The sequence below is a fragment of the Diceros bicornis genome, chromosome 24, assembly GCF_020826845.1.
Source record: "Diceros bicornis minor isolate mBicDic1 chromosome 24, mDicBic1.mat.cur, whole genome shotgun sequence".
Lineage (NCBI taxonomy): Eukaryota > Metazoa > Chordata > Mammalia > Perissodactyla > Rhinocerotidae > Diceros > Diceros bicornis.
The window spans coordinates 25653192-25680939 of record NC_080763.1 but is presented as its reverse complement, the minus strand read 5'-3'; the positions used below and the strand labels follow the sequence as shown (position 1 = coordinate 25680939).

General features: G+C 51.2%; 1 protein-coding gene across 4 annotated transcripts in view; it reads right to left on the bottom strand.

Annotated features, from left to right (window-relative positions):
* Positions 1-781: 781 nt before the first annotated feature.
* Positions 782-27748, bottom strand: part of ADCK1 (aarF domain containing kinase 1) — a 141242-nt gene continuing 114275 nt past the window's right edge. For 3 of the 4 annotated variants that reach the window (XM_058567462.1, XM_058567460.1, XM_058567463.1), the window contains 5 exons: positions 22708-22824; positions 10715-10864; positions 9302-9499; positions 3752-3945; positions 782-2444 (listed from right to left, as the gene is read on the bottom strand). In XM_058567462.1, the coding sequence (XP_058423445.1) occupies positions 2273-2444; positions 3752-3945; positions 9302-9499; positions 10715-10864; positions 22708-22824 (831 nt within the window). In that variant the 3' untranslated portion in view covers positions 782-2272. The remainder of the gene's footprint in view (positions 2445-3751; positions 3946-9301; positions 9500-10714; positions 10865-22707; positions 22825-27748) is intronic. The other variant, XM_058567461.1, reaches the window with a different exon arrangement.

Below are 27748 nucleotides of genomic sequence, written 5' to 3'. Positions count from 1 at the left end.
TTTCCAGGACTTTTTGTCTCCTTTACTCAACCACTCCTCCACCTCCACTGAAAATCCAATTTCTTCTGAAATCAGGATGTTTGAGACCCAAATTCAGGCACATACGACAGCCCAAAGAGCAAGTATAATCCATTTCTACAGCACTGTGGAATAAAAAACAAAGCATGGGGGCTGGCCCGGTGGCATAGCAGTTAAGTTCGCATGCTCCTCTTCGGCAACCTGGGGTTCGCAGGTTTAGATCCCAGGTGTCGACCTACGCACACTTATCAAGCCATGCTGTGGCGGTGTCCTATATAAAGTAGAGGAAGATGGGCACAGATATTAGCCCAGGGCCAACATTCCTCAGCAAAAAAGAGGAGGATTGGCAACAGATGTTAGCTCAGGGTTAATGTTCCTCAAAAAAAAAACAAAGCATGGACCACCACTTAGCAGCTGTGTGACTTCAGGCAAATTACTAAACCCCTCTGAGCCTCAGTTCCCATCTCTGTAAGATAAAGCTAATAACTCTCCCCCTCCTAGAGCTGATGGGACAATTCAATGATGTCACTTATTTACAAAGAGCCTAGGATGTTCTCTCACATGTGGAAGGAACTCAATTATCATCAGCTTACTCCCCTCCTATTTTCAAACTGCCCTGTACCCCAAACTCTGCCAGCCTCTCTATTCTCCCTGGATATCTGTTCTGGGTGCTGGGCCCACTGGCAACATGCTGATGTTCTAGATCCCAGGCCAGCAGGAAGCCAACCATTAAACCAAAAGCGAAAAGCAAGTAACCATTACCTTGAACACAAAGGACATTTATATTTACTTCAGCGCCTATAAAAGACACCATAAAATATAATATGCAGCATGCATCTCCATGATTAATAACAGATCTTGCAAATTATTCTCTCAGGTCCCTGGGTGCATCCAACTGGTCACTAAGAACAATTAATTCTTTCAGGAAATAAAGGGATTGCAATCGTCTCTGGTCAGTGGAAAATCTGCTTGTTGTATTATGAATAAAGAGAACAGAAAATGAGACTCAAATTCGAGGTTTTTCTGCCCCATGAATGGGGTGAAGTAAGGTCAGAGAGACTCAAATACAATCACTGTCTGTGAGCATGGGTGCTCCGTGAGAGCCAGGACCTGCCAAATGTGAGGTCTTGGGCACCTGGAGAGCACAGATCCAGCAGTTAGAGTGGAGTTTGGGGCTGTCCCAGAAACAGGGGCAGATGATCGAGCTGGGAGGGGCAGGCTGGCCGCAGACAATAAGGTGGAAGAACAGAGTCCAGACAGGGGAAAAGGAGGTTTCAGAGTGACTGAGGTTTAGACTATAGTCTCCAGGACAGGGGGCATCGAATGACGAGCCAAAGGGCTAAGTCAGGAAGCAACTAGCAGAACACGACAGGTGCCCAGGCCACAGGGAATGAGGTGAGAACCCACGGGAACCAAAGTCCACGGTTTCAGCTGGGCCTCTGAGTCCCTGGCCTTAAGCTCCTCAACTCTTCCGACCAAGGTCTCAGTCCTGGAAAGGCAGAGAATCTACAAGGAGCAGGAAGCGGCCCCATAGTGGGAGGCTGGAAGGATACAGGGGCAAGAAGCCAAGCAGACCACAACGGCACATGGCGTCCAGGTTCACTCGTACCTAATGGCCAAAGTGGATTCACTCGCAACCTAGAACAAAAATCCCACCGACCAAGCCCTGCCCTGTAACCCTGAAGGAGTTTTTACTGAAATACAGTATATAAAACACCAAAGGGGTTATCATGACACAAAGGAGCATGCCTCAGATGCCAAGCACCTCGCTAAGGTGTGACACCTCTGGGGAGTGACAGGGCAACAGGTGACAGTGAGAGAGAAGCCGTCCTCTAGCAAGCTCAGAGCCCATGCGCCCCTCCAACAAAATCAAACTTCCTGTAAGTTAAATATGCCCTCAGTGGGATTCATGGTCCATCCTGACAACAGGAAGGGTTAACAGAAGTGGGGGGGCATCCAACCCAACAGCACATAGCAGGAGAGGGAAAGTGGACTGCGGGACCTTCTCCCTGGATAAGGAGAGAAACGTATCGCACAGCACAGCTTGTGGGCCCAGAGACGAGGGCTACCGTGTGTGAGAGGAATTCCAGAGGTGGAGTACGTGGGGCCATGCATAGTGACCGTGGGGGTCCAGGCCACCACATGGCAGAAACGAGGCAACTGGGTGGAGACACAACAAAAGAGTGAGGAGTGAGGGAGACCCCTTGCCCACCACAGGGTCACACTGTACAGGGGGAGAGGGCAGCAAGTCCCCTCAGTGTGGAGCAGGCAACAGCCAGGAAAGCAGGGCCAAGACCCAGCTGGCCAGCCTCAGCCCCTTCACACGTAGAATGAGTTCATGAAGGTTGATCTGCCATAAGCTGAGGGTCTCGCTGAAAGAGATCTGGGTCCTTCTGAAGAACGAACAGGTATTCTTCTTCTTGTGCCTACAGGAGGAAGGAGAGAATAAGAGATAAAGAGACAAAGAGGCAAGAAACACTCAGTATCATTTAGAAAAATGGAAGATGGTGGCTTTGCCCACTCACCAGCTCCCTGCCCCAGTGGACAACTCCTGGTTACGTGATCATACCACTGCCCAGTCAGGGACCAGAGGAACTCAACTATTCCAAAGAAGTTTTCCAGATAAGCAGGGTAGGCAAAAGCTGTTGTCTCACAGGGCATCAAGGGCCTAGTGGACCCATTGGGTAGAATAACCCAATGTTTCTCTTTTTCCAAAAGTATAGTGAATATATGCCAATCCAGAATCCCCCAAATTCAAATATAAAAGCTTTCCCAAACTTTCTGTGGGTAAGAGTCACTGGAAACCTGGTCAGCTGATCCTGGGAGGCTGAGGCCACTATGGATTCAGCCCAGCTCAATCCCTTTGGCACCAATGAAAGAACATGATGAAAATTGGCGTTTATGGTGATAACCTATTCAAGACTTTGCTTCCTGAACCCTCAGAGGAAGAATAAATCACATTCAGCCCTTTCCTCATGCAGTCTATTTTGCCGTAATCTAATTCGATATTTGATAGTGGGTGCATGATACATGCAGTCAACTCTCCTTCACCAGTTTACAGAATGACCCATTCCCTGCCTAGGATGGATGGGCTTGGAGATGACCACAGTCCAGGCCTCCTGTCTCAGGTGAGAACATGCAGCCACAGCATGGGCCGTCCCGTGTATTCTCCATCCTCTAGGTAGAAGGACCTAGAACCCTCGTTCCTCTGCCACTACCTCCCCGAGGAAGCACCCTTTCCTTCCTCATCAATACCCCGAGGGTGATGAGGCATCTGAAAAGATCTGAAATCCCGAGAGAGCCTGCTGGCGACACCCTCCTGAGTCACAGCCCCACTTACAGGGAAAAGGACACTGGCCTTGCTGCCTGGCCAGTCCTGACGAGTCAGGTCCCAGGACCAGTTAGAGGTGGGACGTGCATCGGGGCATCCTGATCCCAAGCCCAGGGGACACTTGGGTGGGACTGAGACACTCAGAAAACATTTCAAACTTGACTAAGGGTAAAGCTTGACCAGCAGGGTGAGGCCCTAGAATCTACCATTTTAACAAGTACAGGTGGCTCTCTGGACCACCCAAAAACACCCCTCTGAGGCATCGGTCAGTTCGCTAACTTCCTGCAGGGAGACTGGGAAGCTCAGGCAGGGGCCTGGGGCCTGGTGGAGAAAGTGGAGGCAAGCGGACCCCTGGGGCAGGCCAGGGAGCCGGAAGGAGAGGAAAAGCCGGAGCCCACTCACGCGGCCAGCGCTCTGATGCAGCAACGTGACATGTTGAGGAAGGAGCTGGCGCTGGCGCGGGTGCCCAGAGCGGCCTCAATGCCGCGCAGCAGGTCGTTGGTCTTGAAGATGAGCAGCATCTGGCGCGGCACGTGACTGAGGAGCTGGCTGATCTGGGGGAGGTAGTTGGCCGCATTGTTGCGGATCTCTGTGTCCTGAAGCAGCAACAGGGAGACAGAAATGGACACTGGGTGTGGGAAGTGGGGCCCAGGGTGGTGGGTGTCCAGGCAGCCTGTGACCGGAGGGGCTGCACAGAAGCTCCAGGAGGGAGCTTCTAGCACGGCTGCCTCGGCACCACTAGGAGCCCTCCCCACAGGGAAGCTTAGCACAAGGGGCTTTGTAGCCTGAAAAACCTAGACGGAACGTCTCACCCCAACTTCTGGCCCAGCCCCGGACGCAGTACAGAGCACATCAACAGGGGCCAGGCTGCATTTCTGCTGCCTCTGCCATCCCTGGCTCCCCAAAGCCAAGGTCACCAATACCCATCCCCCAAGTCCCCAAGCCAGTATGACTAGGGCAGGAAGTCTACCTCCCCACCACCCTTTGATGAGGCTGGAATCAACCAGCCACTCAGTCCCGGGGTCCACCCTTGCACTCCTCTTCAAGGCTTCTTTCCTGGCCAGCAATTTCAGACCAGGCCTGGAAGGAGCCCTGGAACCTGTTACTGGCTGAGTCATGTCCCCCATCCCTTCAGCCAAGCCCAGGCTAGTGCAGTTCATAGTTCTGAGCTCCTGACCCCAACCCAACTCCAGAGTCCTGCCCCATACCCTGCCTGAGCCCATGCCCCACCAGACCCACCCAGAGCCCCCGCTGCCCACACACCCACCGCCCATCACTGTCTCGGCACCCCCAATGCCCGAGGTCCTGTGCAAGATCCAGGGCCAGCCCTTGCCCCAGTCTGGTGTGTAAGTTCGGGGTCTCTCTTCCCACCCTCCCACATCCCTGAGCTCTGCATGGCTCTGGGCAGATAACTGCCCCCTGCCAGGGTCCTGAGTATGACAGTGAGGGGCACTCTCTTCTCAGTCTCCAGAGAGACAATGATGATGACGGTGACAACAATAGCCCACACATACTGAGCATTCACTGCGTACGCCAGGCACTTAGAAAATGTCTACATGTATTAACTCATTTAATCCTCACAACAACCCTATCAGGTGAGTCTATTACCTCCATTTGAGAGGGAGAAACTGAGGGACTGAGAAGTTAAGTATGCCCAAGGCCCACAGCTAGTAAGTGGTGAGTTGGGATTCAAACTCAGGCAGTCCAGCTCCCAAGCGTGCGCCCTCACCACCAGGCTATACTGCCTCTCACCTCACAGCGGACTGTGTGACCCTGGGTAAGCCCTTCCACCTCTTCTGACCCAGTGTCCTCACTTAAAAACAGGAATGCTACTACCCTCTGTGCCCGCCTCCCAGCAGTACCCAGAGGGTCATCAGAGATAAGGTATGGGGAGGCACTGGTACCAATGAAGTCACAGTGAGGGGCCCAGCAGCGCTGCCGAGGCTTCACCTCCCGGCCACCTCCTGCAGCAGAAGCAGAACTCTCAGCCCTGTCAGGAGCAAGTGTGCACTGCTGATAACCGAGTTGCTATGAAACCTGAAAGTCCCTCAGGCAGGAGCTATCAGACTGGAACATCGCAACACCAAGCCAGACACCAAGAGGCTGTCTGGCTCCCCGCTGCCTCCCGCCACAGCTGCGGGTCACCCTACTTGAGGGCTAGGGCCAGATCAAGACCCCGCTTGCCATAGGGACCCCCGCTCTCAGCAAGGTCAGGAGTGGCCTGGTGACAGCCCCTCTCGGCCTGAACGGAAGCACCTGTGCTCCCCCACGCTCCCTCGCGGGGGCTTCTCTCAGAACAGCACAGCCTTCAAGCTTGGACATATCCTGATGGTGGGTGTCTGCAGTAGACCCCACTGGGTGCCTGCCCAACAGCCATCACCCCTGTCTCCTTTGTTAAAAGAACCCCATTTTTGCTCACTGGACCCCTTGGGGCTGTGCTCTTCAGGGAGGCAGAGCCTCTCCCTAGCCCCAGGAGGAATCTTGGTTGACCTCTGCCAATGTCAGCTCTGAGCTCAATGCCTCTGCCAAGTGATTGGTTTAGGCGTGGACATGTGACACGATTCTGGCCAATGAGACACGAGGAGGGTCTGTTGGAGGACCTCTGGGAAAAGTTTTCTCGCTCTTAAGAAATGATATGTGAGAAGAAATAGCCCCTTATTCCCACCTCTGGGCACCACAGAATAAAGATGTAAGTCTTGGAACTGGTGCAGCCATCTTGGACTGATGAGAGGGAAGCCAAGAGAATCACAGAGGGGTCAGCCTGGAGCCCTGAGATCACTGATCTGCTCAATTAACCAACCTGGACCCCCCATCTCCAGGCTTCTTGTTACAGAGAGAACAAATTCCTAATGGTTTAAGCCGCTTTTAGTTAGGAAAACATCCTACCTGATACAATGTTGGAGGTTCCCCTAATTCTCAATAAGACTAGGACTCAGAAAAACTGAGCCCTCACATCTCAGAGAGTGGGATGGCCTGGAGTGGCTAAGTTTATTCTCTCTCTGGGTTTTTGTCCAAAGTGAGCAAATGGAGTCCGTGTCCCCAGAACCTACACAAATACCTCTCTACTACACCAGGACTGCAGGACCTTATAGAAAGATGTACAAGACAGGATTCCTGCCCTCCAGGAACTCACCAACTAGTTAAAGAGTTCATATAAGCATACAAATCACTACCATGCAAGGGAGTGTAAAGTGCTCGCACATGAGTGATACAAGTACTAAGGGGTCACTTTTGGCAAAGGTGATGAAGAGAACCTTCTGGGGCCAGTGCTATGGACTGAATTGTGTCGCCCCCCAAATCCCTGTGTTGAAGTTCTAACCCCAGTGTGACTGTACTTGGAGACAGGGCCTTTAAGGAGGTAATTCAAGTTAAGTGCATTAATAAGGATGGGGCCCTAATCCAACAGGACGGATGTCCTTATAAGAAGAGGCAGAGACCCCAGGAGTGTGTATACACAGAGGAAAGGCCACGTGAGGACACAGTGAGAAGGCGGCCGTCTGCAAGCCAGGAAGAGAGGCTTCACCAGAAACCAACCCTGCTGACACCTTGATCTTGGACTTCCAGCCTCTAGAACTTGAGGAAATAAATTTCTGTTGATTAGGCCAACCAGTCAGTGATATTCTATATGGCAACCCAAGCAGACTAATACAGTAGCATTTATGCTGGGTCTTTATGAATGAATAAGAATGCAAAAATAAAATTCTAACTTTATAAAAAAGATATCATTTACTGAGGACCTACTGTGTGCCATGTGATCTTGTCCATCTGGTGGCTTTAAATACCATCTACACACTGAGGATTCCCCAGTTTATATCTCGATCCTGGACCTCTTCTTTGAGCTCCAGCTTGACTGCCCATGACACTTCTATCTGAATGTTCAAGAGAACTACTGACGACCCCCACTCCACATACATCCTTCCCACAGTCTTCCCTTTGCCAGGAAGTGGCACCACCCCCACCCTATAACTCACCCCCAAAAGCTATGATGCAACTTTGACTCCTCCCTTATCCTCCTCTCCACATCCAAGCCAACAGAAAGGCCTCTCAATCTCACATCCAAAATATACCCTGGCTCCATCTGCTTCCTTCCACCTCCACCGCCACTAGCATAGTCTGAACCCCCAACATCCCTCCACCTGGAGCCCTGCCCCAGCCTCCTAACTGATTGCTCTCTGCTCATCTTGCCCACTCCAGAGAGATACTTAAAATAGCAAGGCTGAGTACGTCCTTCTCCTGCTTAAAACCTGTCAAAGGCTTTGCTTTGTACTGAGAATTAATCCTAACTTCTTCCCATGGCTTATGAATGATGCTTTCCCTGCCCAGCACTCCAAATTCTCCCCATTCCACACTTACCTCTCCACACTCCAGACCGTACCAAACTCTTTCTTCCCCTGGCCTTAGCACCTCCTGTGCCCTCTGCCTGGAATGCTTTCTGCAAGCTCTTCCTGTGACTGGTGCCTTGCTTGTCCTTCAGGCCTCAGATTAAATGTCAGCTCCTCAGCAAGACCCTCTCTGAGCACCTAATCTACAGCACCCCCATTACTCACCGTCACAGCACCCTGCTTGTTTCCTCCCTCGTACCTACAACCTGCAGTTATTCCATTTACCTGCTTGTTCATTTGTGTACTGTCTGTCTCCCTCAACCACACTGCAAATACACGGAAGGCCTCTCTGTCTGTTCATCAGTGGGTCCTCAGCATAGGACCAAACAAATGTTTGTTCAATGAACAAACTTCAGGAAGTATGGGGAGGTATTTTACGTGCATTATCAATACAGCAGAAATTATCCCTCCTATTCAATAAAGGAAGGAGATTGTCTCTCTTCTTCTGAGACGATGAGCCTTACAGCTATGCAAGGCTGGGGCGGCTGCTGGTCATCTCTGCCATCAAGCTTGCTGGGGGATGATGTCAATTTGGAGGAAGGCAGAACCAAAATATGGCAAGAGGTAGCCCCTTTGGCGACATCATTTGAGATTCTGGATCCAGCCATTCCTAAAGCCCCCTATCATAAGGCAGCTTGCAGGGGACGACCCTGAAGCTCAAAGAGGTGACAAGAACTATCCAAGGTCATGCCACCAGGACGAGCAGGTGCTGGAACTAGAACCCAGGGCTTTCTGACTGCACAAGCAGGACCCTGTCCCTTGTGGTGAGCAGTGGCCTCAGCTGAGCCCGAGCCTGTCCCCACATGGATACGGGTGAGTCTGCATGGGTCTCACACACTGACAGACGGGGAAGACAGAAGTCAATTCCATGAGGGACTGAGAAGCCTGGGAGGGAGCTCACTCTGAGCTGGGAAGAGTGAGCCACGCCATAAGTCCCTGTGGTGGGGACAGAGGTGAGGATGAGTAGGAGGAGAAGGTGTTTCTAGGATCAGTCTCAGCTCAGACTCCATGGGAATCTTGTCTAGATCCAGTGGAGAAATGAGCTACAAAGAAAGACCAAAAAAGGCTGTTTCAAGCAGCACTGCTCGAGTATGGTATGAGGAATTGACTCTCTCCCCAGTAGGGTGCCCTAGAGGAACCATGCGGTGGGAGACGGTGCCCAGCAGGAGACAGCAGAAGTGGTGCCAGACTTATTTATGAGACAGTCCTTGGGGATTCCCAGAAGTTCTGGGGCAGGACTTGGTGGAAGCCTGAAATCTTATGTGAGCAGGTTGGAGCGAAAGCCACAGAAGTCTGGACTATACAGCTAACACAACCTGTTTATACCCCGGGGCGATAAGGCCAGGAGGGAGACAGTGGGATGTGGTTCCCTTTCCCTCCTTCCATCCAGGGACACTCTTTCTCCTCCTCTCCCTCCTTCCCATCCAGTATATCTCCAATCCTGCCCACCACACCACCTCCACAGCCCACTAGTCGACAACCTCAGACAGTGGGTTGGAAGGCGTCCAAAGGCCATCCCTGGCCCTGCCCCTTTAGCGGGGGAAGACAGGGCCAGGAGGGGGCCACCCACCTCAGTGGCGGTGACTGGAGCTTGGCCGATGCCCCTGTTGACCGAGTCCCACGACCGGGCCGTCAGCATGCAGGCAAACAGTGGATAGAGATCCCCAGCTCCCAGGCGCTGGCTGTATTTCTTCACTCTCTTCATGTCAGTCCAGATCAGCGACTGCCAGAGGTGGCAGTAATTCAGGCGGAACTCTTCCGTGAGCACCTACGGCGGGGGCAGCTGAGGCAGGACCTGAGCCTCCTCTGCCCAAGAAAGACCTAGCCCCTGGCTGGTGTGACCACTGTGGAGGAGGGGGATGAAGACCGTGGCTCCTGCAAAATGTCTGCTTCTCCCCCAAAGTTCAGCCATCCCTGAAGGTCCAAGTTCAAAGCTACTATTCGGCCTGCCTTGGTCCTGAGTGGCAGAGACTACCCACTTCCCACCAAAATCACATGCCCGCCTCCTTCCTAGTTAGATGTGGCCCTTTGCCTGAGCTTCGACCCATGGAATGTGGCAGAAGCTCCACCTCCAGGCCTCGCCCACAAACATTTTCCCATGCATGTTCTCCGAACCCTCACCCTTGCTGCTGGGGGATGGCGGGACCAGCCCCAGGGAGGCCTGGGAGGCAGAGACTTGGTCAGCCCTGCCTTCAGACTCCTCCACCCACCCAGGACTAGTACATGAGAAGCAATGAGACATCTGCTGTGTCTGGGCCATCATTCGTTTGGGGGCTGTATGTGACAGCAGTTAGCCTACCTTAAACTAACGCGCCCAATATCACTGAGCCTTTCAAAGGAGGCCAAGATTTTGGGGTATGGGATCAGGGCCCTGAGGGGAGGAGCAGGAGACCATCCAGGAAACCTCCCCGAGACCATCTACCTTGTGGAATCAAGCCAGGCTCTGGGTACCATGATTGGCGTGAACTTCCCAACTTCCAGGCAGGAACTCGTGGCTCATCTGAACCAGCACTGCATCCCAGGTTCCAGAGGACAGAGTCTGGGGCCCTCCAGCCCCTGTCAGTTCCCAGCCCCCGTTCCCACTACATTTTACATCCTCATTGGGGCTGTTACCCCTTCCCCTGAAGTCCCAGCTCAGCTGCAGCCGGCTCACACCCCAGGATCTTGCCTAGCCTGGGCTTCCCTGGGAAGCAGGGTTTTCAGCCAAAAGCCATTTTCACACATCCAGGCACATTCCCATCTTGTCCTCACAGCAGCCTGTAAAGGAGGTGTTAGCAACCTCATGTTATCAGGAAGGAAGCTGAGCTTGGACTTATAGGACTGTGACTTACACAAAAAGACATCTCTGGGGTAGGGAAGGACCCTCTCCAGCTACCTTGGCTCTCTGCCTCCCGTTTTTATGGCCGACAGAGGAGTTCAGCAGGCTCTGAGCCCAGGCAGGACCAGACCCTGGGGCCAGCTGGGTAGGAAAGGCCTCTCCTACCTGGTAGAGCCCGTGGTCCAACAGGACAATCTCTGCCTTTCCTGTGCCTGGGTGCTTCCGCACCAGCACATTGCCCGGGTGGGGGTCGCAGTGCACAAAGCCGTTGACAAAGATCATCTCACTGTACATCTTGCCCAGGTTGCGCGAGATCTGAAAGAGAAGGGAGGCGGGTGGGGTTGTGTCACATTAACACCTGTCTCAGAGACTTCTACTCTGGTCCCTCGATCTGGTCACTTTCAAAAGGAAGGCCAGAGGGACCAAGTGGGCCTGAGCAGTCACGGTGGAAGTGATGGTTTGAGAGTGCGTGTTCTTGAGTTTAAGATAGAAGCTAAGCTCTAACCCAGTTCTTCTTTTATTTTTCTTTTTGTTTTTTTTATAATTTTATTTATTTATTTTTCCCCCAAAGCCCCAGTAGATAGTTGTATGTCATAGCTGCACATCCTTCTAGCTGCTGTATGTGGGACACGGCCTCAGCATGGCCGGAGAAGCGGTGCGTTGGTGCGCGCCCGGGATCCGAACCGGAGCTGCCAGTAGCGGAGCGCGCGCACTTAACCGCTAAGCCACGGGGCCGGCCCTAACCCAGTTCTTCTTAACTTTAACTGCACAATAGGATCAACTGGAACTCAGAAATGTCGGGGGTGGTACCCAGGCATCAGTATATTTTTTAAAGTTCCCACAGTGATTTGAATGCATAGCAAGCTAGAAGAACCTCTGCTTCTGGTTTTCCTGATGGCTGTAACTCCCACCTCCCACACCTGCCCCTCCACTCTTCCTCCACTTTTCTCTTCCCTAGTCTCTTATCAGTCCCTCTTCATTTTCCCCCCAAAGCTAAATATGGGCTGGAAAGCTGCGGTGCAGGAAGGGGTCACGCAAGACTAGGGGACTGAGGTCCAGGAACCTCAGTGTACCCCATCACCCTCTGGGGCTGCCCCTCCAGCTCCAGGCCAGTCCCAGGCAGACCCAGAGTCACAAGTCCTTTTCCCCTCTCCCTGCAGGCCCCTTTCTCCCCTCCCCTCCCCACCAGAGCCCAATGCTAATCTGATTTATGATGTCTGCACAGAAGAAATGACACTGGAGAGGCCATTTAAATCATCCTGTCACTGCTGCTCTCTCTGCCGAGCGGTCTTCTTATCTCTACTCCCTTTTTATTAGAGCTAAAAGCCTCTTCCCAGCTAGGGAACAGCTGCTGAATAGAGCCAGACCTGGGCCCACAGATGGTCTGCTGATGGGTTTCCATGGGACAAAGAGATGCTCAACTCAGAAAGCTAATGCCCCAGGACACACACTGCCCTTGGCATTCCTCTCAGCCTCAGCTGCATCCCATGGTCACTAACAAACCCATCCCAGCGAAAGGAGAGGATCCAGGGCCCATGGTGTGGGGAACACAGGGTGGGATACTAGGATAAAGACTCAACTCCTTTCCTTGACCTACAAAGTCCTGCACAACCAGGCCCAGCCTCCCTCCCTGGTCTCATCTTGCACCACACTGACACTCCAGCCACATTTGCTCTCTCTCCTCCAGTACTCCCTGTGCCTTCCTACCTCAGGGCCTTTGCACATGACATCCCTCTGCCAGGCGCATTCCTCCCATCTCCCCTTCACGTGGCTCACTCACTCCTCTCTTCCTTCCCATCCCAGCTCAGCATTACCTCCCTGGGGAAGCCTTCCCTTACCTCCCAGAGCAGATGAGCTTCTCCTGCCACAAATTCTCATAGTATGCTATACTTTTCTTTCATGGTATTAGTACACTATCTATGCCATTGTTTGATTAATGGCCATCTAGCCCACTATCATAGGCTCCCAAGATGGCAGGGACTGGCTCTATTTTGTTAAACAGCTTTATTGAGGTATGTTACATAGCATAGACTGGTTCTACTATGCATCCACTCACCTATAACAGGCCAAATGTGAATATAGGACTCTGCCTTCAACATGAGTAAGACCTGTGTTCTTCTGAGATACCATGGTTTGTACCTCTGATGCTCATCCGAACCCCATTCATCTCCTCTGAATCCCAAGTGATCATAATTGGCCCCAAAATGAATCGTCAAGAATAACTCTACGCTAGTAACAATAGCTGACATTCTTATTAACAGCCCTAAAAGGAGGTACAATCATGACCCCCATTTTGCAGATGAGGAATTGAGACTCGTCAAGGTTTAACTTATCCAGAGTACATGGCTAGAGAGAGGGAGAGCCAGGATCCAGACCAGGTGTGACACCCCTGCCTTCCAGTAACCACGATGCTACACTGGCTCACTGACTTCGGCACTTCTCAATTGAACTTTGTGACCTTAAACAAGTTGCTTATACCCTCAGCTTCGGTCAAATGGAAATAAGAGTGCCGCTCTCAAGGGCTACTGCGGGGTAAATGAGAATATCACGGTGCTTGGAACCTAGTGTCTCTCATAGGTGCCCCTGCTGTTACTGATTCCTTATAACGTTCCTGGGAGGGCAGCAGAGTAGGTTTCATTGTACCTTTTTTCAGAGATGAAGAAACCAGCATTCAAGAAGCATCTAAAGTCCTGACACTTATCCAATGTCACACTGCCCCCCTACCACGCCAGCTCTCCAGCTCCTCGCGTTTTCCCCGGGTGAAATGAACACCCAGTACTCAGTGTCTGTCACATTCAGAGCAGGGCTTTGCCCTGGGTCAAGGTCTCAGACTCAGGCTGACATGTCAGGTGTCCCAGAGCCACCATTCTGTTTCCTCAGAGAGGGGCCCCAGCCAGAGGTGGCCCTGGGTGAGCCAGCAAGTCCCCACGCTGTGCCACTGAGAACCCCTTTTGTCAGGCTCTTTGGAGCTCCATGGAGCCACGCTCTGAAAGGCTGTATCTGCCAAACCAATTGCATTTATTAAGTAATAATTCATTTTTATTTGTCAAGGATGCATATAAGGTCCAATCAGGGCTCCTGATCGGCCCAAGATAAGCAGTGCAGCCAGACTGAGCTGATGGAATTCCAGCCAAAAGCAGAGAAACGACATTTCATTTAGTCTGGACAGCCCTGTCACAGGGAGATGTATGATCTCCCTTAAGCTTTCTGAAATATTGCTAATCACTCGGGGCCTCCTATTACTACATTGAAAGACAGCCCCCAGGGGTCTGGGGACTCAGAGTTGGGGAGCCCTTGTCCATGAGGAGTGAGCTGCTGCTGCCAGAGGAGGAGGAGGGGGTGGTGGCACCACAGACTGCAGCTCATATACACACGAGCAAAGCTACCAGAGAAGGCCCCCCTTTCAACACCACATCCAGCTGCCCCCACCTGGGTGTCCTTCCATGGGGGGGTCTGTTCTTGCTGTTCATTTTAACCAGATTTCCCAGGATAGGCAGGTGTGCAAGGCAGAGACAGGACGGGGAACCAGCCTACGCCCCTGGCTTCACTCTGGAGCCTGCTGGTACTGCCTGGGGGACAGTGGCCTGGGGGACAAGTCACCTCCCTCCTGAATCTGAGTCTAAGCTCCCTTAACTGTTAAGTGGGACTTACCCCATCTGCTCCACTTCCTCACAGAGCAATCTCGAGATTCAAGGTCCAAATATGATCAAAATGTGTATTGGAAAGCACTTTATACACTACACTATAAGATACATAAACGTGAGTTTTTTTGTAATGTGGTAGCTTATTATTTTAAACTTGGAAAAAAATATACCCATTATCACCATCAAAGTAATTTTCAAAAAGTTAAAAATGCAGCTCATACAAATATAGAATGAACACATCTCAAAGATTGTTACCTCATCAATAGAGGAGCAAGTCAGATGGTAGAGCTGGTTCAAAGAGAATTTTAAAAAACAAGGTATTTATGGGCATTTAAACAGGAATAAGAGACCAAGATTCCTGGATTAGATACAAACTGACTATTGTCCTACAGGGGAATAAGGAAATCATAATCTTTCAGGTTATCTTTTCTACTAAGTAGAAATTATTTGCATCTCTACTGGATAAGATCTACAGGTTGACATATGACTTCAGTCTGAGCCCTTAATTAATTGTCAATAGCAAAGTCGAACAAAAGTACATTCCCCTAGATATTAAAAAATCCTCAGGTGGGCTGGTTGAACAATGCTCAAAAATGACTTTGAAAGGACACACTGCACATTCTTGGCCTTATTTCTGAATTTTAGGTAATTTTTCTTAACATCTGTCAGAGTTGCACTAAATAGTCTCTGGGAACCAATCTGCCCAGAGAAAAGAGGCTAGCCCCCGCTACTTAGAGAGGCAGCGAGGGTCCCAGGAGAAACCTAAAGGCATCATTGGCACATAACCCTCTCGCCCACTCCTTCCATAATACTTTAGCTACGTCCGGTGATTAAGAACAAACAATTGTAAATAATGCTTCAATGAACACAGGAGACAGATAACTCTTCCAGATAACTGCTTTCATTTCCTTTGGATATATACCAAGAAGTGGAATTGCTGGATCATATGGTAATTCTATTTTAAATTTTTTGAGGAGCCTCCATACTGGTTTCCATATTGGCTGCACCAATTTATATTCCCACCCACAGTGCACAAGGGTTCCCTTTTCTCCACATCCTCACCAACACTGTTATATCTTGTCTTCTTGATGACAGCCATTCTAACAGGCGATGGCTCATTGGGGTTTTGATTTGCGTTTCCCTGATGATTAGCGATGTTAAGCACCTTTTCATGTACCTGTTGGCCATTTGTATGACTTCTTTGGAAAAATGTGTTGAGTTCCTCTAAGGCTGTCTGTCCCTTGCCCTGTCAACGGTGGCATCTGCATAAAGACAAGGGAGCACCACCATTTTAGAAAGGTAACAGCTAACACTCTTTGCCAGGCACCATTCCAGGCACTTTACACGGACTTGAGCCATCCTCTGCAGTAGACAGGTGAAGGAGGCAAGACACAAAAAGGAGAAGCTTGGTCACCTAGCCAGCACTTAATGAAACTGGGCTCCGAACCCAGGTGGCCTGGGTCCAGGGAACAACCTCTCCATCGCCAGGCCATCCTGCCTCTCCACTCACAGGGAAGCCCCTGCCTGGAGGCAGGGGCTGCAGCAAAACCCTCTGAAGGTCCCCATGGCATCCAAGAAGGCATTCCATTTGGTGAAACGTCTCAGTGGGAAATCCAGGACTGTCTAACCAAAAACTCATTATGAACTAAAGCCACAGTATAGCTCTTTTCAGGAAAAAAGTCAGTGATGAGTCCTTTAATTGTTCCATGTAAAAAGAATGTGCCACTCATGTAAGTGACTTCAGTAACTACGCGATGCGTTTATTCTCTAACAGTAGGGAGGGAAAAAAGCATGAATCTATAAAAAGGCTGGGTAAAGAATTAATTTAGTAAATAATATTTAAATCAAGGAGTTATTTTTGGATTTTCCTCAAATCTTAAATTGGCTGAAAGTACTTTAATTATTCTGTAATTGCATGGATTAATTTATTCCCAGCCCCAAGAGATAGTCTATTTATGCTCTTGGGGGGTGTTGTGCAAGCAAGGCCCAGATCTCTGAAAGAAACAGGAGGTTGGTGTTGCAGGATATTAATAATCTCATAGGCAGCCTAATATTAAATATAAAGAGGTTAATAATTCAAACTCTCTTTGCTCTTCCCCCGGTCTCTGCCCAGGCTTCCTGAGGCAGAACAATAGCCCAAAAGATCGGACCAGACCACCGCCGAGAGCATTTCACTCTCCACCCCCACCCTACCCCCAAGAACCTCCCCTGGGATATATAAACCTCAGATTACTTGCGCTGCCCAGCACGAGGCCAAATCTATTCATGGAGTGAGTCAATCTTGGACCAGCAAACAGTGAGATGAAATCCCTGAATGCGAAGGCATTGGGAACCTCTTCAACCACATCTGGTGTTGGGAGAGGTAGTGAGGAAGAAAGAGGCACCGGGTTAATTACAGGAAACTGGGGAGTTACTAATTTGGGAGCTTCTGGGCAACTTGGTGAAAGCTTCTCTAGGTTAGGCTTAAACTGGAACATCACCTGAGAGGGCACGGGGTATCCACAACGCCAATAGGGCTCCTCAGGTCTCCTGGCCAGACAGACTCAAAGGGTCACAGCTACCAGAGGGATTGGGTCCTAGGGTCCATGACTATTGGAAGACACAGCGAAGGGAAGAAGAGCTGTGGACATCTGACATCCTCTGCCTTGGGCAAGAACTCACTCCAAAGAAATATTTTCATATCCTTCCCCCTTACCTGCGTCAATATAAAAAATGGGGAAAGGGGGCCAGCCCCATGGCTTAGCAGTTAAGTATGCACGCTCCGCTGCTGGTGGCCCAGGTTCAGATCCCGGGCACACACCGACGCACCGCTTCTCCGGCCATGCTGAGGCCGCGTCCCACATACAGCAACTAGAAGGATGTGCAACTATGATATGCAACTATCTACTGGGGCTTTGGGGAAAAAAAGGAGGAGGATTGGCAATAGATGTTAGCTCAGAGCCGGTCTTCCTCAGCAAAAAGAGAAGGATTAGCATGGATGTTAGCTCAGGGCTGATCTTCCTCACAAAAAAAATTAATTCATTAATTTAAAAAAAAATGAGGAAAAGGTTTCTTCCCTACGTGTTTCCCCTTCTTCTGGCAAATATTTTACTGCTAGCACCAGAGTGGGCCAAGGGTTGGAATTCCATCCTAACAACAACACATGTCGAGCATGTACTGTGGGCACTGCGCCAAACGCTTCATGTTCCAATCATCAAACAATCCTACAGGTTACTCTTTTGCACCCCACTTTACAACAGGAAGCTGGGGCTTCCAAAGGTGACTAGCTTCCCCAAGGCAGCATGACTCGTAAGCAGCAGGGCCAGCACCAGAATCCAGGAAGGCCAACTCCAAAGCGACACTGTTCCCCAGTCCTCACACCCCAGCTGTCAGGGAAACAAATCTCCAGGAACCCATCTTTGCACATGGACCTCTCTAACATCCCGAGCTTCTCAAGATTTGGTCTGAGAAGTTATGGAGGGGTGGGTGATGGAAGGAGATGTTTTCTTTCTAGTGATTTCAGTAACTAGGGTCTTCATGCATCTTCAGCTTCTCTTCCCCGGTCTTCTGAGCACCTTCTTCCACAGAGCAAGACAGGCCCAGTAAGTGGGAGATGATGCTGAGCAAAAAGTAAATATCCCATTCAACCTGAGGTGGTGTACGGGGGCACGGGAAACTTGGGCCTAACTGCGGCGTGGCTCTTAGAGATGGGGAAGGGCCGTCACCACGTGCTCAGTCGATGACCACTGCTCACCCTCCAACCTACAAATTCCTGGACCACAGAGGCAAGTGGACAGGAGGGGAGCAAAGAAGATTCTCAGAGATCTATGGAGGAAGACATGCCCCTATGAATAATAACCTCATGAATTATAAATGACTTATTATTTATTTTATACAACTTCACAGACTGTAAAGTCTGCACCACAACCCTGTGAAGTAAGTATTGTTATTTCCTGTACAGATGAGGAAACTCAGACTTAACTAACTTACCCAAGGGCACCTGGCCAATAAATGGCAGAGCCAGACACAACCCCAGGTGCCCCAACTCTGAAGGCCTCTGCCCCTCCCAGCACAGCGCCCAGCCTCGGGGGAGCCTCCTCCAGCCCCACGTCTCCCACGTCCGTGCACACCTCTATGACAGCACTTAACATGCAGGGCAGCACGTAGTGGGTGCGCGACAGGCATCTGCTGAAAGATACTTGAGACCCTTTCACTGCTCCTACAGTGACACGGAATGGACTTTAAAGCTACTGGAAGGAAGAAGCATGACCAGGGGTTCTCATGGAACGTGGCCCGCTGAACCCAGGCACTGACTCCACTCCCTCTCCAACCCCACGACAACGATTCTAAAAGAAACAAGCAAGGACAAAGACCCCACCACAACAAGGGAGTAGGAGGGCCCACAACAGCAGACAAGAAGAGATTAGCAAGAGTACACGGGGGGAGGGGAGCAGAGAGCCACTGAGAAATGACTTAGCAGGCTAGACAACAGGGAACCCTAAGCCAGCAGTGGGGGAACTTGACCTCTGAGCCCAGACAGGCTCGGCAACTGAAGGCCTCTGGCACCTCTGAAAACAGGAGTTGGGGGTCCTGAAAAAGTAAGATCTGTCAAAAGACTTTCAAAGAGCTGAACCCCCAGATCCTCTCCCAACCCTGACAAAAGACGAGATTTACTCTCTGGAGAGGTGAAAAGGCTCTGGAGGCCACACCACATACCAGGAGGGCCACCCCAAGGACAGAGGACTGAATCACGGTCCTCATAATGACCACAGGGAGCCCCCGGCTCTTTTCCCCCGGGGGCTCCCAGGCCTCCGACACGGACAGGCTAGCGTGTCTTGCAAGCCCCCCATCCCTGCACCCACCCCCATTCTTCACAGACAGCCAATGTCTGCTCACCAGGCCTCCAGTCCCCATCCCCAGCAACCCCAAACTCCCGACTTTGTCACCTTTCTCTCGGCTAATTTCACACAAATTCAATCGGGCCTCAGCCAGCCCGGGTCTTAAACACACACTCACTAAAATCCAATTAACCTTCGATAAAGGTTCTGCAATCAATAGTCGTCCTGTGGCTTGAGGAGGCTCCATCCAGCCCGGGAAAGTGCGCTCCCACACGACCTTTACTTTTAATGAAATCAATGACAGTCATTGTCGCCAGCTCTTACAGTGATTGGCAAATATGATCACCGGGTTGGGCCCTCGGTAATGTGTTGCTTCTGGGCTCAGAGACACAAACAAATGAGGGCCCCTGCAGGCTGCTGGCTCCCGAGGCCCCCTGCTCCCTGGCAGATGAGCACACCTGGGCAGGGCTGCCTCCTGCCAGAGGTGCACAACAGTAGAGGCGCCTGGGCCCTCCGGCCTTGTGGTGGCTGGTTCCTGAGCTTCAGGGAGTGTCTGAACCATCTGGAGAGTTTGTCAAAATGCAGATTCTTGCAACCTCCTGCAACCCTTCCCACTCCAGAGTCTGATTAGTAAGTGTGAGGGGGGGCCCAGGAATCTGCATTGTTTAATAAGCTCCTCCAGTGATTCTGAAATGGATGGTTCAAGTCTTGGCTCTCTGCAAGCTGAGAATCACTGTTCTGTAAAATATCCAAGAAGGACGTACCCTTAGAGTCCAGCTAATCCAATGCCTTCAATAAGAAAACTGAGGCCCAGAGAAAGGGAGTGATTTGGCCAAGGCCACACAGCGAGCCATTGGCAGAGCTTGAGCTTGAAGCCAGGTCTCTCGCCTCCTAACCTGGCGTTTCCCTACCCGAGTCTATCGGGAACTGGCTACTTAGACTGGTCCTCAGGTCCTCACATGCTAGGCCCAGTGGGGCTAGGATGCTGCAGGGTGAGGGGGCCTCTCCAAAGTGGAGTGGGGATGGCTCAACAAGTGGTTGGAGGGGTCTGGAGCCATCCCCACCCACCTGGAGAACGATTCCTTCTAGAGCCATCCCTGTTGAGCCCTCTCTTCCAGTTGAGTCACCAGCCAAGATGCCACTAACCATCCTGCCCTCGGGATCTGGGATGAGATCTTAGCCTCTTGTCACTTCTGTCTGTCTCTTGTACTGCCCTCCCCAAGGAACACTCACAGCCAGGCTGTCCTGAGGAGGGAGAGCCACTCTGGGGACCAGCCCACTGAGGCCCACAGCCCTCGGGAGACTTCAGAACCTCCAAGTCTGTTAGAAACTTTCAGTAACATGGAGTCTCCCATACTCTACACATGCATGTGCACACACACAGACAAGCACACACACGTGCACACGCGCTCATGCACATACACACACATGCACGCACCATGAGGCTTGTGGCTTTGATGTTGGTTGGTAACAGACATAATAGACTAATTTCTGTAAAGGAGGGCCCACCCCTAGTCCACTCCCAACATCACCAAAGGGCAGTGACAGCACAGTAGAGCACATGACCCACCGCCCACAGCCCAGCCTGCGGCTTCTGTGGAAGTATTTGATGACATCATCTCAGAACACCAAAAGCTTCCCAGGTCATGCAAACCCTAGAAGCCTGGGGCAGGGGATTAAGGAATTAAGTAAGTAAGACAGTGTGGCATTACTGCAAGGACAGACCAGTGGAAGAGAACAGAGCTTCCAGAAAAGACCCACAGCCAATTGATGACAAAGATGCCAGAAACAAAGACTATACCATAGGATTCCACTTACATGAAGTTCAGTGATGAGCAAAGTGATCTGTGGTGACAGAGGTCAGAATAGCGGTAGCTCTGGTGGGGGTGAGGGTATCAACTGGGAGGGGGCGTGAGGGAGCCTACCAGGGTGCTAGAAATGATTTGTGTCTTTACCCGGCTGGTGATTACATGGTAGATCCATATGCAAACTCACTGGGTGTACCATTACAATCTGGGACGTTACGGAAGTTACCTTCCCTCTCTGAATCTTTGACTCTTCATCTGCAGAATGGAGACAAGAAGACCTCCCTCCTAAGTTTGCATCGCAGAGAGGGCCTGGCACAGGGAGTCAGGCGGTCGGTGAATGTTAACGGTAAGAAGACATAAAGGAAGAAAGGACAGGGCCCAACGATGATAATAATAATGAAAACAACGACAATAATCATTTAGCGACCATTTTGGAGTGCTAAGCACCCCAGGCACTGTGCTAAGCTGTCTGTGCACTAACTCGTGTGGTCCTCACAACCCTCTTAGAAGTAGGTGCTATCATTGTCCGCATTAACAGAAGCCACACAGGCACCTAGAGGCCTGGGGTCACAACCTGCAACTCTCCTGCCTTCGACCTGGCTCATCTGCTGAGCCAAGTTGTAGCTTTCTCCTCTGGGCCATCCCACCACTGGGACCACATGCTCATCTTCACGTTTTGCTGGGGGGGTGGAGGTGTGGGGGTAGGTAGAAAAGAGCAATCATCTTTATTGGGTCTGGTCCCTTCCATTCCTTCCTCCCTCCCAGCCGGAGTGGTGGATCATGTCATTGTACTCCTCAACACCCTTCAGTAACCCCCCTGTCCTCCAGGGTCATACCCAAGGCCTTCACCATCTGCCCGCTACCCTATTTTTCCACACTGCCCCAGCAACCCTGCCCCTGGTCTTGCCAGACCTCACCACTCCTTTCCACTTCCTTGCAGTGTCATCTCCACCCCTCAACTCCTCCACCACACACATACACACACACACACACACACACACACACACACACACACACACACACAGACCTGGCAAATTCTCATTCATCCTGCTGGGGAAGTCGACCTGTGGGAGAGGTGAGCACTCCTTCTGTGTGGCTCCCTGGGGTCTCACCCATACCTCTTGCTGCCCAAGAGATGGCTGTGGGGATGCAGTTGCATGTCTGACTCCAATTTTCTAGGCTGTGAACTCCCTAAAGGAGGGAATCGTGTCTGGCTCCCCTCTGACCCTCCACACCTAGTACAGAGTAGGGACTAGAAAAATGATGAATGTTGTTGAAAAAGTACAACTCTGCCCTTACCTGTAGGACCTGTGGCGACCAAGAAGAAGAAAGTGGGGTACAGGCCCCACCCACTGGCCCATTTTCCCTGAGATCAAGTGGGTGGGAGGTGGGAGACAGAAGCCCCTCTTTTCTCCTAGCCTTATGAAGCAGATACAGTTGGCTACTATTGTCCCCTTTTCGCCTGATACCTTGAGATCTGGGGAGGGGCAGGGAGCAGGGAGGGAGGGCAGAGGCTGTGTCCAAGCCCCACCCAGGCAGAAAGGTTAAGACCCATGGATTTCGCACCATTGTTCTCTGCGGCTGCTCAGCTCTGTGGGGCTCAGATGGCACAGAAGACAGATGGAAATCACTTATCTGGGTGGCAGCTGCAGGGAGGGGCTCAGCATGTGCCTGCACCCACTGCGTGCTGCCACCCCGGCTTTAGGATATGCGGCAGAGGCTGCACTGAATGACCTGGAAGGATGCTTCGTGCTCAGAGATGTTACAATTCTTCAGACAACAGGCCCCATTTCAGGGTGGTGATACCACACCTGGACACACCTGCCCCGGCTGGGCAGCCCCGATCAAGCCCACGTCCCTCACAAGCAGCTGCACACTCCTGCCCTCACCTCATTGACGTCAATCTTGTTCCTCTCCATGTAGTCACGGTCATTGACCTGCCCACCGTCCACAAACTCCATCAGAAGGACCCGCTTGGTGGACAGGTCCCAGTAGATTCGGGGGACCTGGAATAGGAAAGGACAGGTCAGAAGGGCCCGGGAGGCTGGGAGCTGGGGCGAGGTCTGCAGAGAGGCACAGCGAGCCAGACATCAGCAGACACTCCTCCCGGGAACAGGAGAGAAGGCCCGAGAGGGACCTTGGCAGTGACAGTGGGGAAAGCAGGAGGCAGGCCAAGAGAGACAGGTAGGCTGCTCCGCCTCCCCCAGCTAGACCCCCGGCCCCTCCTTTAGTGACCCTTCCTGCTTGGGGACCAGAGGCAGGCTTTCCCGCCCTCCTCAGTGCCTTCTAGACACAACTAAGAGCCCAAACTAAAACTGGGACTTAGGGGAAAATGTGTGGAAGCCCTCACACCTGAGCCAGAGTTGGTGTTAAAAGCTATTTTTCTCTCTCATCAGGCTTATTTCGGGCTCCTCATGTGAATCTATACCCTCTGCCTCAGTTTCTACACCTGAGCAACGGGTATATCGTATGGATGTATGTGTGAATGACTGAATGAATGAAGTTTTACTGGATGATAAATTTTTCTGTCGGGAAGTCAGGAGTTTTCTCACGCCCATTTCCTACAAGCACCCTGTGGCAGACAATGCTGAAGCCTAACCCAACACTATCCCCAATCCTCCCCTTCCTGAAAGACAGGAAAAACTAAATACTTTCCCTGCCTGCCTTGCAAGAGGTATGGCCATGTGACACAGTTCTTGCTTATAAGACATGAGTGGAGGTCTGTTATGGGATCTGGGAAGGTTTTTATTTTCTGGATAAACAGGAATGTTTGTAGATGGTGCAATTCTTCTTACCCTTCTCTTCCTGCCTTAAAAGTGAATGTGATACCTGGAGCTGCAGCAGCTATCTTGAAACCATGAGGAAAAGTCCAAGAAAATCAGAGATGCCAGCCTTGATGTTGTCAAAACCCTAAGACAATATCAGCAGGCAACTGCTGTAAGCCTTCGTGCTATAAGAGGAAAATAAATTCCTGTTGTTTAAGAACAGGGGCTTTCAGTAACCTGCGGACAAAGGCACTCCTAACTCATATCCTCTCCAACCCCCTCTGACTCTGAGAACACCCAATAGCCAAAAAGAGAACAGATTTCCCCAGGAGTAGGCAAGAGACTGGACTGCACCAAGGGTGCTGGGCTGCAGGCGAGTGCGTGACGCCCACCAGTCCCAGCATAGCCGGGAGGGAGGAATTACCGGCTGTCGGCATGCCACGGTAGCCCAACAACTTGATGGGTTTATTCCCACTTATGAATAAAGAAACGAGGGCAGCTAATTCCAGTGTTTTGGGGAATGAGGACTTCCCTCATCCCAACCACCAAAACTCATCTGGTAGTAAGATAGCGCCCTTAAGTCAAGAGACCCGTTTCCTGTTGCTAGCTCTGCTCATAACTGCTGTGTCTTAGTTCAGCCACTTAACTCCTTACGCCTCAGTTTTCCTCATTAGAAAGGAGGTTGTTTCTGCCCCATCTCAATGGGGAGCTCTGAGGATAAACAGGACCGCACGTCCACACGAAACACTGGGCTCCCGGAACAAAAGTTCCAATGGAAATTAAGGTGTTATTTTGGTTTGCAACTTTCCTGCAGTTTTTGCCATTTAAAGATCTGGGCCAATAGAGAAACCTGTGACTGTCTGTTACTTTGAACTTAAAATTCAGTCTTGCTTGGCATTTTTCAAAAAATGTCTTTAAAAGTACTAGTGCAAGTTTGCCACTGTTGTTTGTAGCTTCCAAACGAAAGGGACATAATTGGGTGTTAAGTTCTTCCCTCGTGTTTGTTTGGGAACCAACAAGCTTGCCCGTGGGCACCTGGGGCGGTCAGACCCCCATGTGGACCTGTCTGGGGACGACATGGAAAACAGCCATGAAAGAGCCACAGATGGAGAGAGAAAACCCAAAAGCTGGAGTCTCCGGGCTTGTTCCTCAGCATCCCGGGTGAGCTGGGTTTCCCCTTCCATCTTCCCCCCAGTCTCCCTCCAAATGCAGCCGGCCCAGTCTGACGAGAGAACGTGCCTCTTGCTCCAACTGCTTATATCTGAAATGACAGACATCAAACCTGGGAGATGGAGGGTTTGTCCTGGGAGCTCAGGGAGGACCGCAGTTGCCCCTCCACGGACGCGAAACAGAAATGACTGCCAGAGGCAAAACTGCTCCCTGCTCACTTAGGAGAAATGTGGCTTCACAGGGGGACACTAGGTCAAGGGACTTGCCCCTAAATCACCATGTAGGCAGGAGGGTCTGGGGGTATGAGGTGAAATTCACTTCACCCCAACACCCATATGTCACCACCATTCCTTCCTCTGCTTCTTCCTTCAGGGAGGGGAGAGATGGAAGAGAAGGACTTTAAAGAGGCCAGAAGAAGAACTGCCCCACCCCCCAAACAAAACTAAACCCTGGGAGGCTCAGGGCCAGGATGCCCGCTGACCCCACAGGCAGGGTCACATCCTCTGGGCCCTGGGTCTACCTTCTTGCCACAGAGCAGAGGTCCCCCTCCTGTGGGCTTCACCTGCCCCCCACACTGGGCCAATCCTGACCCCAAGAAGGAGGGCACAGATTATGGAAAGTTCCAGCCAAGACCCTGGGCTTCAGCCTCATAGTCTGGCCCTGACCTCGTGCTTCTGCCTTGTTCCTGTGCTTTGGTCAACACACCTGTGAAGCAGGCCCTGGCTTGTCTGGGCCAGCGTCCATCACCCAGGGCCATGGTCCTCTCATCACCTGAGCCCAGCAGAGCAGAGCACAGACCAGAGTCAGACTGTCGGGCTGGAGCCCTGGCTCTGTCACTTCCAAGCTGTGTGACTATGGGTGAGTTTTATAACCTCTCTGAGCACCAGTTGCCCCACCTGTAAGATGGTGATGACAAGTGCAATGGAAGCAACATTCCCTACCTCCTGCCAGCACGTGTGGAGTCCTGGTGCTTGACACAGCAGCACACACTTAGCGCCTGCTGGACAAACAGCAGCTGCCATGCGACGATCACGTTGAGTGTCACAGGTGGTTCTGATACACAATCAGGACTGAGAGCTAACGCTCCACACAATTCAGCGTAAATCAGATCTTCCCTACCAATTATTACAGAAGCAGAACAGCACAGTGGTTTAACCTCTAGGCTCCAGAGCCAGGCTGCTCCATTCAGACCCTGCCTCTGCCCCTTCCCAGGAGGCTGTGACCTTGGGCAAATGGTTTCATCCCTCTGGGGTCCAACTTCCCCACTGGTGACAGGGGGCTAATAATGGCCTCTCCTTCGTGGGGCTGTTATAAGAATTAAAGAGTAAATACATGTGATGCACTTTAAAAAGAGTCTAACAGCATAAGCACGTTAAAATTGTTAACTAATATTAATCATTATACATCAGTGGTTCTTTTTGTTTTGTTGTGTTTTTGTTTTTGTGAGGAAGATCAGCCCTGAGCTAACATCCATGCCAATCCTCCTCTTTTTGCTGAGGAAGACCGGCTCTGAGCTAACATCTATTGCCAATCCTCCTCCTTTTTTTCCCCCCCAAAGCCCCAGTAGATAGTTGTATGTCATAGTTGCACATCCTTCTAGTTGCTGTATGTGGGACGTGGCCTCAGCATGACCTGACAAGCGGTGCGTCAGTGCGCGCCAGGGATCCAAACCCGGGCCGCCAGTAGCAGAGTGTGCGCACTTAACTGCTAAGCCACGGGGCCGGCCCACATCAGTGGTTCTTAATCTTTGAGATTCTTAGGAAGCTATGGCACTTCTCCAAAAGCATGCACATCCCTTCAGCGTTTGCCCACAATTTCTGGAGAGTCTCAGGCTCCTTACCTCACACTAAGAAACCCCAGAGTGGCCTTACTCAAGAGATGAGCCCCCACGCATCCCCACCTCCACATACAGAGAGAAACTCTCCTCCCTTCCAGTCCCAAACTCTGTGGTTATAAGGCTTCTCCCTCCTACGTTGTCCCAGCTGTCCCCCACGTCAGTCACAAACCTCACTGCTTGTCCTGTCCCCTCCCCCCAGCACACACACACTCTGATGCCAAATCCACAAATGCCCTGGTCTTGACCGTTTGGCCTGGCTGCCCCCTCTCCGTCTCCCAGTCTCCTCGACACCGCATTTGCATGCAGGGCTTGTCTGAGGCTCAGAGATTTAGAGCATAGGGCTGAGGTTATTAAACCCCACTGGAAGATGCCTCACACACTGAGAGGTAAGCTCTTTGCTGAGGCTTAATTACGCACAGATGTTGTGATGGGGTGCCAGTGTGCAAAGCAATCCATCTCCAGTTTTAAGAGCTGAACTGGGTTCGCAGCGCAAAATTCGCTTCCCACTTGTTATGTGTTTAGGCAAAATTAATTACTCAGGAGCCTTAATTCCACCATTGTCTTAGGAATGGTGTGCAGGTTTTAGAAGCAGCAGGTCAGATCATTACATTAATTATTTACCTATTTGGCATCCTCGTTTGAAAAATTTGTGTTATTATTATTACATGTCTTGGTCTGGCAGATGCTAGTTGGCCCCAGCTAGGGGACGATTTTGCTGTTTCCATGGGAACGGGGCAGGAGACGGTTCTGTCTGGCTGGCTCACAGTTCTAGCTCTGAGGAGCACCCCTACCAGGTAAGAGGCAACAGAATGTCCTTAGACGAGCACGAGAGTTGAAGTCAGAGAACCTGGCTCGTAGCCCTAGCTCCTCTACTCTGAGATGCCGTCTGTGAAATGGGATGATGATTGTTGGAAGGATCCAATATCACAGTATCTGCGCAGTGTTCAGTGCAGCAGAAGAAACATTCAGTAAATATTGGCTGTCCCTTTGCACAATCAACACTTCTTGGAAGCCCGTCTGAGCTCCAGATCCTGGGTGGAATTAAATACCTCCTCTCAGGGACCCACAGAAACACAGACAAGTCTCTGTCATAGCATGACCATCCTGTACTGTAACAACACGTGTGTGTGTGTGTGTCACCCACTAGAAGAGAAGTCT